At 38.4% G+C, this 15801-nt stretch overlaps 1 protein-coding gene across 2 annotated transcripts in view; it reads right to left on the bottom strand.

Moving 5' to 3' along the window:
- HAO1 (hydroxyacid oxidase 1) overlaps window positions 1–15801 on the bottom strand; it is a 44444-nt gene that overhangs the window by 5340 nt on the left and 23303 nt on the right. For both annotated transcript variants that reach the window (XM_039359453.1, XM_039359454.1), the window contains one exon: window positions 9795–9886. In XM_039359453.1, coding sequence (XP_039215387.1) covers window positions 9795–9886 — 92 coding nt within the window. The remainder of the gene's footprint in view (window positions 1–9794; window positions 9887–15801) is intronic.

The raw sequence follows: 15801 nt of genomic DNA, 5'->3' as shown, positions 1-15801 counted from the left end.
GGCTTTTATTCCCCTGTTTTATCCAATCCAACAGTCATCTAAATTTTGTATTTGGCCCCATTTGGCATGCTCAACCCATAGATTACATGATTATTTTTTTTAAATCTCCAAAATTTCTACATCTGTTGAAATTCCTCCAGTGATGTAAATTATTCTGTCTTATACATGAGTGGTAGAGTTTCAGTCCATGGAGAAAAGTTAAGAAATGGCTATACAGAGTGGGGGGGGGGAAGAAAGGTTACCTACCCTTGTTTGATGGTTTGAGTATGATGGAAGCTGGTTTAGCTTCCTTTTGGATGAAAACAAAACAGAAAAAGGAAACTTGCTATTTTTTTTCCCTTAAATTAATATTTTATTTGTTAATATTTAAAGAATGGAATAAATAGCTGCATAAGAGGGAAAAACAGAAATGGAGAAAACAATGGATGAAGAATAAACAAAGGCTTTACCATTTCATAAGATTAAAAACTCTTTGTTTCATTAACGAATTATATAAAACTGGGATCATTGTACAATTTTAAGAAATAATTAAAAATCTCTATAAAACTCTAAACATTCATGCTGAACATGAATGAATGCACATAATTACGTAAAGAGAAAGGAAAAATATTGAAAAAAAAATAAAAAGGAGATAAATCAGTAAAAACAATATTAAGTTCTGAATTCTCTCCATTGGACACAACTGGTGATTGCAACAAAATATGAAGTTTGAGATTGTTTCTGATTACTTTATTTACAGTACATCCATTATTTCCCTCTTTAAAACATTCTCTAAGTGTCTCAGTTTGCCTTGCAGGGTAACATATAAAATATAAGTTTACTCTGTTGAGTAGAAATACTTGTCTTTTCCTAAGCTAAAATGGACCCTCTACTTTCACCTAAGCCTATTGTTAACAAAATGTGTTCCTAACTATTCCTCCTGTTGTTACAATGGAGACGTGGGCATCCCACATTAATAACTGCAAAAGGGTTGTCAATCATGCTCCATGTCTTGGGAGTTACATCCTTCATCCACCAGCCCAAAAGTACTTCACTTCTTTCTATAATAACATTGGAGTTTAAGTGAAATTGCAAGTGAGAAAATCCACAAGCCGGCAGGCTCCAGCTAAAAAGTCTCTTCCTTCAAAGAGGATCAAGAGCTGTTTCTATTTGACTAAAAATGATTAATTAGTTATTTAATCAGCATTATCAAGTGCTTCAGTTCTTCTTTTTTTTTTTTAGATTAAGTAACTCTAGCCTAAGGAAGGAAAGGACATGTTTAAAGGCAGAGAAAATCCAAACCCAATAGATTAAGAAGGAGAGAATCAAAGAGATAGGAAAAGTCTGTTCTGGCTATGTTGTATAGACTAGTTGGTATTTAGACAAATGTATCTTTTTGTATAAAACTAAAATTATGAAAATAGTGATTAATGAAGAGAAGTGTAAGATGGACAGTCACATCCTTGAGGATATAGTACACAGCAGCAACATTAATGGCTTTCCTGCTGGCAAAATAGAGATTGCCGTTGATATTTACTTCTTAACTTGAATCTCAAAGGGAATTTCCAAATATTACCAATGCAAATATGTTCCTGCTAATCTGTCATTGTTTTAACAGGATCCACTAATTAGCAGTGCAACTAGGGAGGCACGGAGGGGATGTATGCATACTTTGGTACGATGGCATCCGACTTGTCTATCTAGCAGGCTTGGAAAAACCTATCAGATATGCTAGGTAACCACTGTTTGTATAGTCATTTTAAAGACTTGTGCAACCACCCATCTTATGAAACACAATTTTGGGCAGCTCCCCAATAATAAAAGCACAAGACATTCAGACCATAAAGTGGTGCCTGAGCAACAGTCTCCAGTATCAAATAATACAATCCTTGGGCTCCAACTTGACATAATCCCAATGCCTTGCGGGGTAGGGCTGGGGTGCCAATCTTTTGCAGCTTTCTGGAAAGCTCAAATGGTGGAGGCCTGCCAGATCTCAAGGGGAAGGTGTTGTACATGGTAGAGGTTGCTGTAGAAAAGACACACTTCCTGGTTCTGCTAAAATGGCAACATTTAGGAGAAGGGATTTGAAATGTGCCACTCAATCTAACATGGTAGAGCAAGCAGATACCCCCAGGAGGAGACAGTCTTATGAATAACCTGGCCCTTTGCCAGGTAGGGCTTTAAAGATAATAACCAGCTTCTTGAACTATACAGAGAAAGAAATTGTGAGCTATTATAGTTCCACAACAGCAATGTGATATGGGCAAAGGAAGGCACGACCAACATTGCATTCTGATCCAGTTACAATTTCTGAGTAGTATTCAAGGGCTGCCCGATGTGTAACACGTTGCAATAGCCCAACTAGGAAGTGATGAAGATCTGACTGGTTGTGAGCAAGGCCCACAATGGGCTTAATTGGCACACAAGATGTGTCTGTGCAAAGATTACTCTAGCTGTGGCTTCCACCACCTCCTTGAGCGGAAGCCACAATTTGAAGAAGACACCCCTAAATTGTGTAGCACCTCTGTCCAGGAGATAATATATTATCAGACCAAAACCTCCAAAGCACTCTATCTTGTTGGGGGTGAGTTCTTGTTGGGGAAGTCAGTTCTTCCCTCTCGAGAACTTCACAGCCTCCAGACACTAAGAAAGCACCAGAATCATTTGCCCAGCCAGAATTGGAGATGTGTAACTGAGTATCACCAGAATACTAATGATACCATACTGTTGAATGACCTCACCAAGCAGGTTCATGTAGATCTTAAAGAGGAACGGTGAGAGATCCAAGTACTAGGTACTACACATTGCAAGAGCCCAGGGTTAAACCTCTTCCCACAACAACACACCAATAGGAACTGGCAGCTTCACAGTTAAAAGTACTTTCCATGCTTTTAGCTTAACCAGAATATGGAAACTGCACATATTTTAAACCCAATTTAGGCAGAATCATTTAATTTAATAAGTAAAATAAGCACATGCAATGGTTATTCCTACCAAGTAATAGTTGGGGAAGTTATTAAGGGGGGAGGAATGTTAATAAAAGCAAAATTTGAGTAAGACTCATCTTTTCCAGTATTTTTTTAAATTTTTTGCTAGGTAAACGAACTCTGGCCTACTTACACTGTGACATTATCTGGGGAAAATCCTCCTTAACCCCACTCTAAAGGTGATGTTATTGGTTAGAACAAATTCTTAAATAGTTTACTTTGACTCCTATAAAAGTAGTGCATAAAAAGCTGTGTCATTTATCAATTGTACAAGCTGAAGCACCCTCTGGGCTAGACATTTCCAAATCCTCTTCTTTGAACAGGGCAATATAATCATCTAACAAAAAGGTTATTGTTGCACTGCTTCATAAGGATAAAAAAATGGCTTTTCTGTACACGAAAAGCCACAATGTCTAACAATTCAGCTAACTTGCTCATAGTTATGATTGGACATGACACAAAATCATGACAGACGAGTTCCAGGTCTTAAATTGCATGTCAACAATCCCTCCCAAGTCTAATATGTTGATATGTAAGAGAGCAAAGGAATATTTGTATGTATAAACTTAATTTTTTCATATTCTGAAAACGATGCTATAAGAAACAAGCAGCAGCAAGAGTGATTTCTTTGAAGACAAAATCAGTGGCCTGAGGGAATCAAAACTTGCAAGTTCAATTTGCTATATTCCAGTTGAGGTTTTCTAGTCATCTGGCACAAAATAAAAGAGATTGTTTACCCTCTTTAGGTTTTGCTTTGGAGCCAGAAATATTTTGGTCCCACTTCCGCAAATGTACACTCACTGTCATATCCAAGCATATTGCCCCAAGTGCTGTTACTTTAGTCCTATGACACAAGTCATAATTCAAGCAACCATTTCATCCATTTATAAGCAGACTTAGGAAACAGCCACCACTTTGGAACAGGTTTGCTCTGAAGAGTAAGCCAAACTTTATAGACAGGTTTCAAAAAAACCTAAAGGCAACCGCCAGAATTTTAAGTAATTATTTTATTATGAATTTGGGAATTCATTATAACTGAGTGACAACTTTTGCATGACTCAGATCACAAAGCTGGTCCTAGCATCTACCCTTTAAAGAGGCACCTCAGTAGGGTAAACCCAGTAATCCAGTAAAGCAGTAAGGTAAATCCACAGCTTTGGGGAATTGCTGCTTAATTAATTAAGTAGACTATGGAGAAATTGTATGTACAAGCCACTATATTTTTTTTAATCCCACTGTGAATTTTTGCAATTTTACCTAGAAAAAAAGACAGGCCTGGAGAACTCTTAAATACTACTTCCACAGTAGAAGTGGAAACATGGGGAAACTTCCACATGTCCATAAATATTTGGGATGCTACATCTTAAAACAGCTGCAGCTTCTGAGTGGTCTTCAAGGATAGTTCCATGCAGAGTACATTAATCCAGTAATCCAGATGGGGACTAAAAGAGCAAGAACAACTGTCAACAGAGTCTGCCAATGTAGACATGGATGTAACTGGCATAAAACGTAAGTGCCAAAACATTCTTGGGCACGCACACTTGCTGTTCAAGCAGAAGATACACATCCAAGAGAACTCCACAGTACCAGCCCAGGGAATGCAATCCTATATAGACCTAAAAAAGGTCTTTCTCTGAAACCATTGAGTTTCAGACTCCATAGTCAATCTGTCTTTTGGGAATTAAGCTTAAACCTTTCCTCTTGTTCTGAACTTTCACAGCCAAGAGGAACCTCAATAGCATCTTCTACTCATCCAGCACGGAAAACAATGTAAGTTAAAATTGGATATCATCAGCATAGATTACTTGGATCATAGGATGTTGGGAAATTGACAGAAAGGCTGGAGGGAGGGGTTACTGTATACAGCCCCAAACAGCATAAGCTTAAAACTTGAACAGGCCATTCAGAAAAGGGGAGAATCACTTCACCCAACTGTCCCCCAATCCTTGCAACCAGTCAAGAAGAATACCATCATCAGTAATATTGAAGATAGCTAAGGAATCCTGTTAATCCATGATATTTGCTTTCTCTCGTTCCAGTCCCATTATAAGAGACAAATCATTTAAGTCTCATAATCCAGCCCCATCTGAAAAGAAATCAGATCATCTGCTACATCTGCCACACTACCACCTTCTCAACAATCTTCCCTATAGCCAGGTTGATCTTCTTGATTAGAGGCACACACTATATCTTTCAAGGCTGGTGGGATACCTAAACTTCTCCTATACTGTAATTCAAAATTCTCTTTGTGACATAACATTTTGGAGTCAACTTCTGCTAACTTCATGAACATCCATTCATTTTCTTCACAAGTAGTTTCCCACTGCTGCCTTCTGGGATGTTTCTTTTTATTGCAACTATGGTACTTCCTATAATATCTAGCTTTTTGAAATCTGTCAGTGTCAGATAATTCTTGCCAAAAAGATGTTAGAGATGATAGAATTCGCAATGCCTGAAGAGAGATAGGAAAGCAGCAGTACTCATTCACAGCATCGTGAAGACCCAGTCCACACATTGGCTATCACTCAAATATAATATGGTGAACATTGGGATAGGCCTATAGGCAGGAAAAAGCGCAGATTGATGGAGTTATACCAGGCATCACTGTATCAAATAAGATAGAGAAGTAATTCATTCTTGTTATCCTAATTACTTTTATTACTTGCATGCTTTTTACGTTTCTTCGGGAAGTCCTTCTATTATAGATTAATTGTTTGAGTTTATATGCACCATAAACCAGAACTCCCCAATCTTTCCAGCTAGCCGGCTTGGAAGGAAAGGGAAGAGCAGGGAAATGTGCGTGTGCGTGGCCGCTCACCCACAAACTGGCACACACATGGTGGCACTAGCATGCATGCACATGCACAAGTGGGCTGCACATGCCTGCAATGGCGCGCTGGCACTCATGCACATGTGCAAATGGGCTGCTGGCACTCACGCAAACAGGCCGCTGGCACCCATGCACAAACATGCCATTAGCCCCCACGTGATGCTAGTAGCTCATGCATGTGCAAACGGGGCTAGTAGTACCCACGCGGCAGCACTACCACGAGTGGGGGGTCTCACCAGCTATTCCCATGGCCCATGGCCAATAGGCCACAGCCCAGTACCGAGCTGTGGACCATAGACTGGGGACCAATGGTTGCCATGAACCATTATAACGTAGCAAGCTATAAGATCAGAAGCAAGTTTTGTTTCCCTTGTGTCTGTTTTGCTTTTTCACAAAATAGAAGAGATTCCTTCCAGTTAAGTGCTGGGAAGGGCAATGGGGTACTAACCATCCAGATGAACTGGGAAATGGGGGACTTGTTCTCAGTCCACCTGCATAATAATATTTTTCATCTATGCCACCAGACCTCCCATATGGACATTCTAGATCTTATCAAGAAAAAAATCTTTGGAGGTCAGAGATTTGCTGCTATGATAGAATTTTCTTAGCCAGGGGAGGGGGGGGGGGGGCAAAAACAGATGTTTCCAAAATACTGCAGAACAAGAACAGATGGACATTTTTGTGGTCTCAAATCAGTAATTAGCATCCTCCCCATTAAATCAAGGCTTGATTATAAAGAAGATGAAAGGCATTAGGGAGGCCTTGCCTTAATGTACTTGCTGATAATTGATGGCCAAAATATACATATTCCATTTACAGAGATTCTGGATTCTTTTTTTTTTTTCTCCCGCAATAAACCTGCCTATTCTGTATCTGTTAAGAATCTTGCTTTCTTGTTGTGAAGTCATTGTAAGAGGGTTTACAGCTGGACTCCAGTTGGCCCACAGCAGAAATGCCCCTCCCACTGGCCATTGTGCTTGGCGTATTCAAATCCATCCCTGTCAGAGGGATTGGACAAACCTACTGACATAGCCTATTTTTTCTTATTGAGGCATGAGAATACAGGTAGTCCTCGACTTACAAAAGTTCATTTAGCAACCATTCAAAGTTGCAATGGTGCTTTGTTACACACTTATGGTCGTTGCAATATCCCCATGGCCATGTGATCAAAATTTGGATGTGATCCCCTTTTGCAACCTTCTGATAGCAAAGTCAACGGGGAAACCAGATTCACAACAACTGTGTTATTAAGAACAGCAGGCAGTCACTTAACAAACATGGCGAGAAAAATTGTAAAATGGGGCAAAACTCTCTTAACAAATTTCTCACTTAACAACATAAATTTTGGGCTCAATTGTAACCATAACATGAGGACTATCTGTATTAATCTTATTGAAGGAAGAGGAACATGCTCCTTTGACAGCTGAGTATTTAGGATGTTTATAGTAATGTGGGACATTTTATTCCCAACAGGGTGACTCAGGTGAGAGTATAGCATTCGTGATCATCACAACTGGCACACCTAACACAGTTCTTCTTGTATAAAGAAGTAGGATTTTCCTTACATATTATTAAAGTTTATTGCACTAATGTTGCTGTAATTTACTACCTATAAAAACTAATTATATAATACTATTCTGCCTACTCTTAGTAATAATAGGAACTAGTCTTGATTAATGTTGAGATATGTAATTAATGGTCTATAGCCTGGACATCAGATCAAGACAATTTTTTACATTAACCCAATTTTTAATAATAATAATAATAATAATGTTGGAAGGGACCTTGGAGGTCATCTAGTCCAACTCCCTACTCAGCCAGGAAACCATATACCATTTCAGACAAATGGCTGTCCAATCTCGTCTTAAAGACTTCCTGTGTTGGAGCACTCATCGCTTATGGACGCAGGTTGTTCCACTGGTTAATTGTTCTAACTGTCAGGAAGTTTCTCCTTAGTTCTAGGTTGCTTCTGTCTTTGATTAGTTTCCATCCATTGCTTCTTGTCCTGCCTTCAGGGGCTTTGGAGACTAGCTTGACTCCCTCTTCTTTGTGGCAGGCCCTGAGATATTGAAACACTGCTATCATGTCACCCCTCCTCCTTCTCTTCATTAAACTAGACATACCAAATTCCAGCAGTCGTTCCTTATATGCTTTAGCCTCCAGTCCCTAATCATCTTTGTTGCTCTTCTCTGTACTCTTTCTAGAGCAGTGGTTCTCAACCTGTGGGTCGGGACCCCATTTGGGATCGAACGACCATTTCACGGGGGTCACCAAACAACGCAGTCTGCCATTTTTTCCCCCTTTTCCTTAGCTGTGCTACTCCCTTTTATTCTGTTGGATTTTGAAAGCCAATAGAATAGACTCTCTTGAATAGAGTCTAATTTTATTGGCTTTCAAAAGCCAATAGGAATTGTCCAGGCTGTCTCTGCCCTGCTGAGCCCGCCAAAAGTCCCATTCTGCAAACGGTGCTGCAAGTTGTCTGCAGCGAAGGCGAGCTGTCTGGAAGTTTCCACCCCTCCCTGCTGAGCAACTACTAAAAATGTAAGTAAAAGAGGGCCAGGGGTGGGAGGTGGGAGGCCGGCGGGCGCAGGGAGGGTTGCTGGCACGCGTGCGGCCCGGCGGGTGCCTTACCTCCCTTGGGCTGGGCCAGCTGGTGGCCCAGCTGGTGGTCGGCCTGCTCCGTCTTTGCCGCTTGCCAGCTACACCTCGGCCGGCGCAGGGGGCGGCACCATGCATGCACGGCACTCCCGGGCAGGGAAAGTCCTCGACTTACAACCGGTTGAGTAGTCCTCGACTTATGACCGGTTGGGGTCGCGACATTAAAAAGGTTGAGAACCACTGTTCTAGAGTCTCAACATTTTTTTTTAATGTGTGAGATTTTATTCCCTCATGCTAAATAACTCATAGTTTCTTTTTAAGCATATAATTAGGAATTGCTGGATTTACGTAATTTTCTGGATCACACATTGCCAACCTCCATCCATTGACAACCAGCTTATGCCATTGACATGACAAAGAATACGCTTTGAATGTTCCACCTGATTCTGTGGAAATGAAAATGATCAGAATGTACTTTTCTCTATTCTAGCCCAGGAAATTGAGAATAAAGCCAAACTTCCATTTTTTTTTTCCTATCAGCAGAATTGGGCAATTACTAGGACTTTGCATATCTTATTAACATAGCAAGTTTATTGATTTTTTTTCTTTAGAATCATTATCTTGCTTTTCACATAATTAGCTTGAACTTCTAAGATAAATCAGCTGGTACATTAACTAGAGTGATTTTGTTTGTTTGTTTTAATCAAGCATTTATTGTGCCTGAATTTCATTTAATAATTTAAGGTTTAAGTTTGCCATGCTAGTTACCTTTATTTAAAATGTTTGTTGGGAATATTTTACAGCAAGTAATTGGTTTGCAGTTTTTCTGAAATACAGCACTTATAAACATTAAAGCATCAACAGGAAAGGGAGTCACAGATTATTGATAGATTGCAAAAATAAATGCTAAACATGCTAAATTTTATTTGAAGCAGTTCTATGTTTAGCCAAGCTGAACCAGTTCCAGCCACACAGAGACTTCCAAGCTTCTTTTATATCCTTTGATAATCACGCTATCAAGATAGGATAGATTATTTTATGATGAAAAAATAATTAGCAGATTAATACTAGTAAAAATATGTATAGGCTTGTAACATTTTGCTTTATTATGCTCTGGCAAATAAAAATAAGGAAGCAATCCTTTTAAGCTTGAAAAAAACAATCTTGGATATTAGACAAGCAAATATTTCTATTTCGTATGATGAATGATTTGCTTTTTCAAAAACTAAGCAAGCCGATAGTAGTTCACAAGTATCAAATATATTAGCACTGAAGCAACTCTGAAAGCCAAAATGTTTTCTTGTTTTAGGAAATGCCAGCTGCTTGATGACTTTAGCTTTATTTCAGGGATTCGCCAATCCCTAAGACCAGCTCTTAATTTTTTTTCCTTTAATACTCACAGTAGCTGGAACACCATCCAGTTGACGTGCGCCATGATTTGATACCAAAATCCCATTTACGCCAAGCTTTACTGCTTCTCTAGCATCATCAGCTGAGGAAACAAAATGCTGAATTTTTAAAAGTTGCAGCTGTCATTCTGGAAACTGCAACATCCATTAATGCCCACTTTTCAGAAACAGGAGGCAGCCTGAAAAATGCAATTCAGCGATTTAAATGATCCCCAGAACCAAGGCTGAAGCTAAAAAGGAGCCTTTTTCCTAAGTTCAAGACATTGTTCATTCCTTTGAAAGGGCCATCAACAGCACTTCTTTTGGTGGACCGATAAGCAGGGATATGCAAAGCCTGTTGGGTTGATCTGTGCCATGCCTGTTTTGGGTGGTTGGGTCCATCTGTGGGATTAAACAGGCTTCTTGTTTTAATTACAAACTGAAACATACAATCAGTAGAAGGGGCAGAAGTGGGAATGGAGAGAAATTAAGATGCCAGGAAAAATGGGTGGTTGGCAGTTCAGAGAGATGTGCCACACTGAGACATCGGCAATGGTGGTGGGGAGGGGAAGGAAAGGGCTGGGGAGATGGGGGAGATGGGTGGTCTAGTACAAGGCCATTCAGAAGAAAGAGAAGAGGGATTGATGTGCACCAGTTTTGATTTTGCAAAATCACTCTGAGATCCCTCCAGATTATGTTTGGGCTTTGTTTCAACCAATCTAAACAGTTCGGAAGAATTTCTGGGATGTGGCAGTGTGTTTCCACTTCAAAACAAAACTTAGCTTCCATCTTGTGCACATTTCTTTTGATAAGTATTCATCTTCCTAATCACCTCAAAACCATCCCTCTGGTCGAGAGATTTATGGCAGACCAGGTTTAATGATTTCAATAATTATCTATTCATCCGATTACATCAATTACTTCACGTTGCTTAAATGATTTAGTTGTCCCAAAGAGAAAAAAAGTAGACCTAATTATTCTATATATTATAGGCAAGCCAGCACAGAAGGACATGTAAAGAATTAAATATATTATTTTAATTAATATTTAATTAATTATAATTAAATATTTTAATATTGCAATAATTAGATATTATTATTTTTATATTTGTTTTATCTATATAGACCAAACTTAGAGCAGAAATTCAAACTCGTGACGTCACGCAACGTATGGGGACGGTTTTGCCATTGCTGGCAATTGGGTTGGCACGGCTTCCGGATGACATGTCCAGCCCACGGGCCGGCAGTTTGACACCCCTGCTTTAGAGAGTAGTATGAAACTTATATCAGTAAAACTTTATTTTGGGAAATGCTCATATACATGCACGCATGCAGAAAAAAAAAACACCTCAAAAAACAACTCCTAGATCACAAGCAAATTAAAGTCAAATACACAGTTAAAAGCTATCAGAAAAGTGCAAGGATACCATTTTCTTCTCTAATCCTACTAGCCAGTATACAAAATATAAATTTATCTGTGGATTTGAATTGGCAAACAAAAAAAGGGGAATTGTGATACCACATATTCCTAGTAATGTTGTGAGAAATTGCAGAAAGGCCGGGAAAGGAATGGAAAAGTTGTCATTCTTTGTGTCTTGATTGCTGATAACTTTCTCATTCCTTTCCCAGCCTTCCTGCAGCTTATCACATAAATTTAGCCCAGGTGGAAAGAAGCCTGGGAAGAAACATTTTAAATCATTTATAGAAATCATGACTTAATTAAATCAGAATGAGAAATTCTTACACTTTCCAAGATTCTGAATTGATCTCAGACATCTTACTAACATGTTTTTTCCTTGATCTTGTCCATCTAAGCAGGCCTTGTGAAAGAAAAAATTTTCCCAAGGAGTTTATTGTACCAGAGACCAACATACAATTACACTGATATACAAATTGACTTATTGACATGTTCAGTATCAAAAGAGCCCTTACAGTTACAGAAACTTGTTAAGACATGTGTGATTGATAGAGTTTACCTTACTGAAATCATACATAGAACCTCTAGTTTAAACAAAAGGCCTTAGATTCAGTAGCTAAGCTGTTTTTTTTCCTGTAATTCTCAGCACTAATTGTTAATCCTTTGGGGCTGGCTTGCATTCTAGAAGTTAACAATTTCACTTCTCTTGTTAGCATATTGGTGCTTTTGGTGTGGTACTTGCTTTCTACTGAGCTTGTACTACTGTTTATTTAAAGAATTCATATGACTTAGGGGCCAAAGTTGAGCCCATCAAATCTTTCCTTTTGATACACTGGAAAGACTGTCAAATTGGGAAGATAGCAGGGTGCCATATATCTTTATAGAATGCAGAATTAGGAAGACATTCTATTGTTTTAAACTCCGTAGAGCTAGGGGTACCCAACCTCCAGTCCATCGACCAGCACCAGTCCGTGGCATGCCAGAAAAATGGGCTGTGCAAACAAGCAAAGCCCCACCCGCGGGATGCAGGTAGCACGTGAAATCAAACCCCCTCCGGTCTGCAAAAAAACCTCTCTCCACAAAACCGGTCCCTGACGTCCTAAGGTTGGGGGCCACTGCCCTAGAGCAGAGATCTTCAACCTTTTTGATTTGGTGGCCCAGAAAGGGAGGCAGCGTATGTGCAAATGGGCTGCGTGTGAGTGCATATGCACGCACAAACAGCCGCACGCAAGTGTATGCACACATGCAAATGGGCTGCATGGGTGGGAGTGCTGCAAATAGGGTGGATCTAGTGCTGGCAGGACCCTATGGGCAGCACTAGTGCTGATGGGACACTTGGGGGCGGGGCGGCACTAATGCTGGCAGGATGCTCGGGACAATGCTAGTGCTGGAGGGACGCTCCAGGATGGGGTGGTGCTAGGGCCAGCGCAATGCTTGGGGCAGCGCTAGTGCCAGTAGGACACTTGGGGCGGGGCAGCACTAGCACCAGCAGGATGCTCAAGGCGGCACTAGCATAAGTGGGGGGGGGAGTGCACGCACATGTGCGTGTGCACTGGCCATCCTTCATGTGGCCTGGTAGTGGGCCATGGTCCACAGGTTGGGGACCCCTGCCCTAGAGGTATAAAGGCAAGCTCTCTTCCATCATGGACTTTCCTAGGTGTCCTAAATCGTAAGACCTACCACCTGACAGTGTGAAGGCTCCTTTATAATTAAAAACATAGTGTTTAATAAACAATCAGTAATTAGCTATCTTCTGAGAAAAAAATAGTTAATATCCCAATTTTAAAAAACTTTTTGAAATCAATAGCAGCTGAGAAATTCTCCAGGTCTACTGCAAGGAGAGTCCCTGTAGGAAAACCATAATACTGGAGTCCTGCCTTCAAACAGCAACTCCAGGAAGTTTGATAGATCTATCAGTACAAAGGCAACCAAACCCAAGAAGGTTAAATTCAGTTTTAACAAACGCCTAAAAATTACGATTCTTCAAAAGTAGAGCCTCAAGTCACAAAATGACATCAGGAATATAGTATTTGAAAGATTGCCCTTAAAAAAATGATTGAATTAATTCCAGAAAGTGTAAATGGGGGTATGACCTAAGCTGAGCTCCACATAACATTGTGTTATGAGTTTTCCCATCATATTCGTACATGTTTTTATATTTTATTTCATGTACGCATATATATTCTAGCCCACCCAACCCTAAAGCAGACAAGCACCTTTTAGAAAACAAATTATAAAGTATTAAATACTATTTGCTGTGTATGAAATTATAGCACCAAAATAGTACAATTTATACCTCAGGAAAAGAGCATCAGAGAACACTTTTGCATTTTGCCTCCAAGTACATGATCACTATCATCTGAGCTGGAGATACATTTACACCCATGCACATATATACCAAGAAGGAGAAATGGGACCTAGTATGATTACTAAATTAATGCATATTGATAAAAATTAATTGCTTGCAAGAGAAAGTCCATTTTAAAAAAACAAATAGATCCCCATCTGCATATCCTATTCTTCCTTACAGTCAAAGGAGGAAGAGAAAGAGAGAAAGGGGAAGGGAAGATGGGAAAACAAAGCTGAATAAAAAAAAGGGGGGGGGAAAGGGAAGCATTGTCCAGGAATGATAAAAGATTAAAATTCACCCTCCCAAGTTAACCTTCAAAGGATGGTTTTCAACAGGGATGTCTGCACTCAAGTTTGTGTAAGAATGTAAGAGGACTCATCTTCAATCCACAAACACACATACACATTTAGGAAGCTCCCTCTTTTAAACCTATTTACCGTATGTCGAACATTCATCTTTTTTTTTTTTTTTTTTTTTTTTTTTTTTTTATTAAAATTTTTATAAATTTTACAAAAAAAACAAGAACAATACAGAACAAAAAACAACATATACAAAAGAAAAAAAAATTAAACAATACATATAAAAAAAACCCCCACCCCACACCCCTCCCTAAAACCCTCCCTTCCCCCCCCCTGAGCTTCCCAGAGCAGAATATAGGCTTAAGAAATAATAATAATAAAAAAAAAAAAAAAAATAAAAAAAATAAAAAGAATAAAAAAAAAAAAAAAATAAAAAAAATAAAAAGAACATTCATCTTTGCGACAATGAAACTTATTGAATATACTATGGAAGCTTTCGTTTACTCTTTTTTTTTTTATTGAAAATTTTTATTTTTTTAAAACATACAATCATTTATAAAAATACAATAAAATTTTAAAATAGAGAACCCCCCCCTTACCCTCCCTCCCACCCCCACCCCCCCTCCCTTCACTTCCCAGAGCAGAATACAGGGTTAAGAAAAAAAAAGAAAAAGAAAATTATAATAATTAAAAAAAAGAAAAAAAAGAGAAAGAAAAAAAAATATCATAATTAACCTTTAACTCCATAACTTATAAAACAATTCTCTATAATATTTGATATTCATTCATAAAATAAATAAAACTTTTTAATTCCATATTTTTTCTGAATATAATCTATCCACCTTCCCCATACAGTAATATATCTTTCTTGTGTATGATCCTTTAAATAAGCAGAAATTTTTGCCATTTCTGCAAAACTAGATACTTTAAATATCCATTCTTCTAAAGTAGGCAAAGAATCTTTCTTCCAATATAGACCTACTAGTAACCTTGCTGCAGTTAATAAATTCAACATCAAAGTAGTTTCTTTTTCATTTAAGTCAACAAAAATACCAAGTAAAAATAGTTGAGGAGTAAACTTTATCTTCTTTCTAAAAATCTTTTGAATGTTCCACCAAATCATAATCCAAAAAGCCTTTACTTTTTTACAATTCCACCAAATATGAAAGTATGTCGCATCATTATTGCCACATCTCCAACATTTGGGCTGTATGTTGGAATACATACAAGATAATTTTTTAGGATCTAAATGCCATCTATAAAACATTTTATAAAAATTTTCTCTCAAATTTTGAGCTTGTGTAAATTTAACATTTCTTATCCAAATTATCTCCCATAAATCCAATGAGATCGGCTCCTGTATATTCTGAGCCCATTTAATCATACAATCTTTAACCAATTCTGTTTCCGAATCTAACTCTAATAAAACATTATATATTCTTTTTATATGAGCCGGACCTTGGTTTTTAATCTGAATAACCAATTGTCTATCTTCTAGTGTTATTCCCTCTTTCTTGTCTACAGTCCATCTATCCATTATTTGTAAATATTGAAACCATGACTGTAGAATATTTTGCTGCCTTAATACATCTAGGGATTTCAAATGCCAATTCGAACCAGAACAAATTAACAATTCTTTATATGAAATTTTATCAAAATTTGTCCCCTTAGAGGTTCCCTCAATTGCATGTCTGGGAATCCCCCAGATAGGTATTTTATAATTTAATCTATAGCTTTCGTTTACTCTTCTATCTAATACTGAAAGTCATTCAAAGGTTTCAAGGAAGAACCTACTGTTATTTGGACCAATATTTGGTTCCCTACTCTATCCTTGGGCTTTTTTTTTTTTTTTTCAGTTAAGCAAGCAGCTGTTCTGTATGTTTGATGGCTTTGGGGATCAATTATTCATGAAGTAGAATGGATATTACAAGTTGCACCTTATAAAAAAGATAGA

Source organism: Crotalus tigris, unplaced genomic scaffold, assembly GCF_016545835.1.
Source record: "Crotalus tigris isolate CLP2741 ecotype Arizona unplaced genomic scaffold, ASM1654583v1 scf7180000019070.2622420, whole genome shotgun sequence".
Classification (NCBI taxonomy): Eukaryota; Metazoa; Chordata; class Lepidosauria; order Squamata; family Viperidae; genus Crotalus; species Crotalus tigris.
Note: the sequence above shows the minus strand (reverse complement) of the source record. Positions and strands in the feature narration are given on the sequence as shown.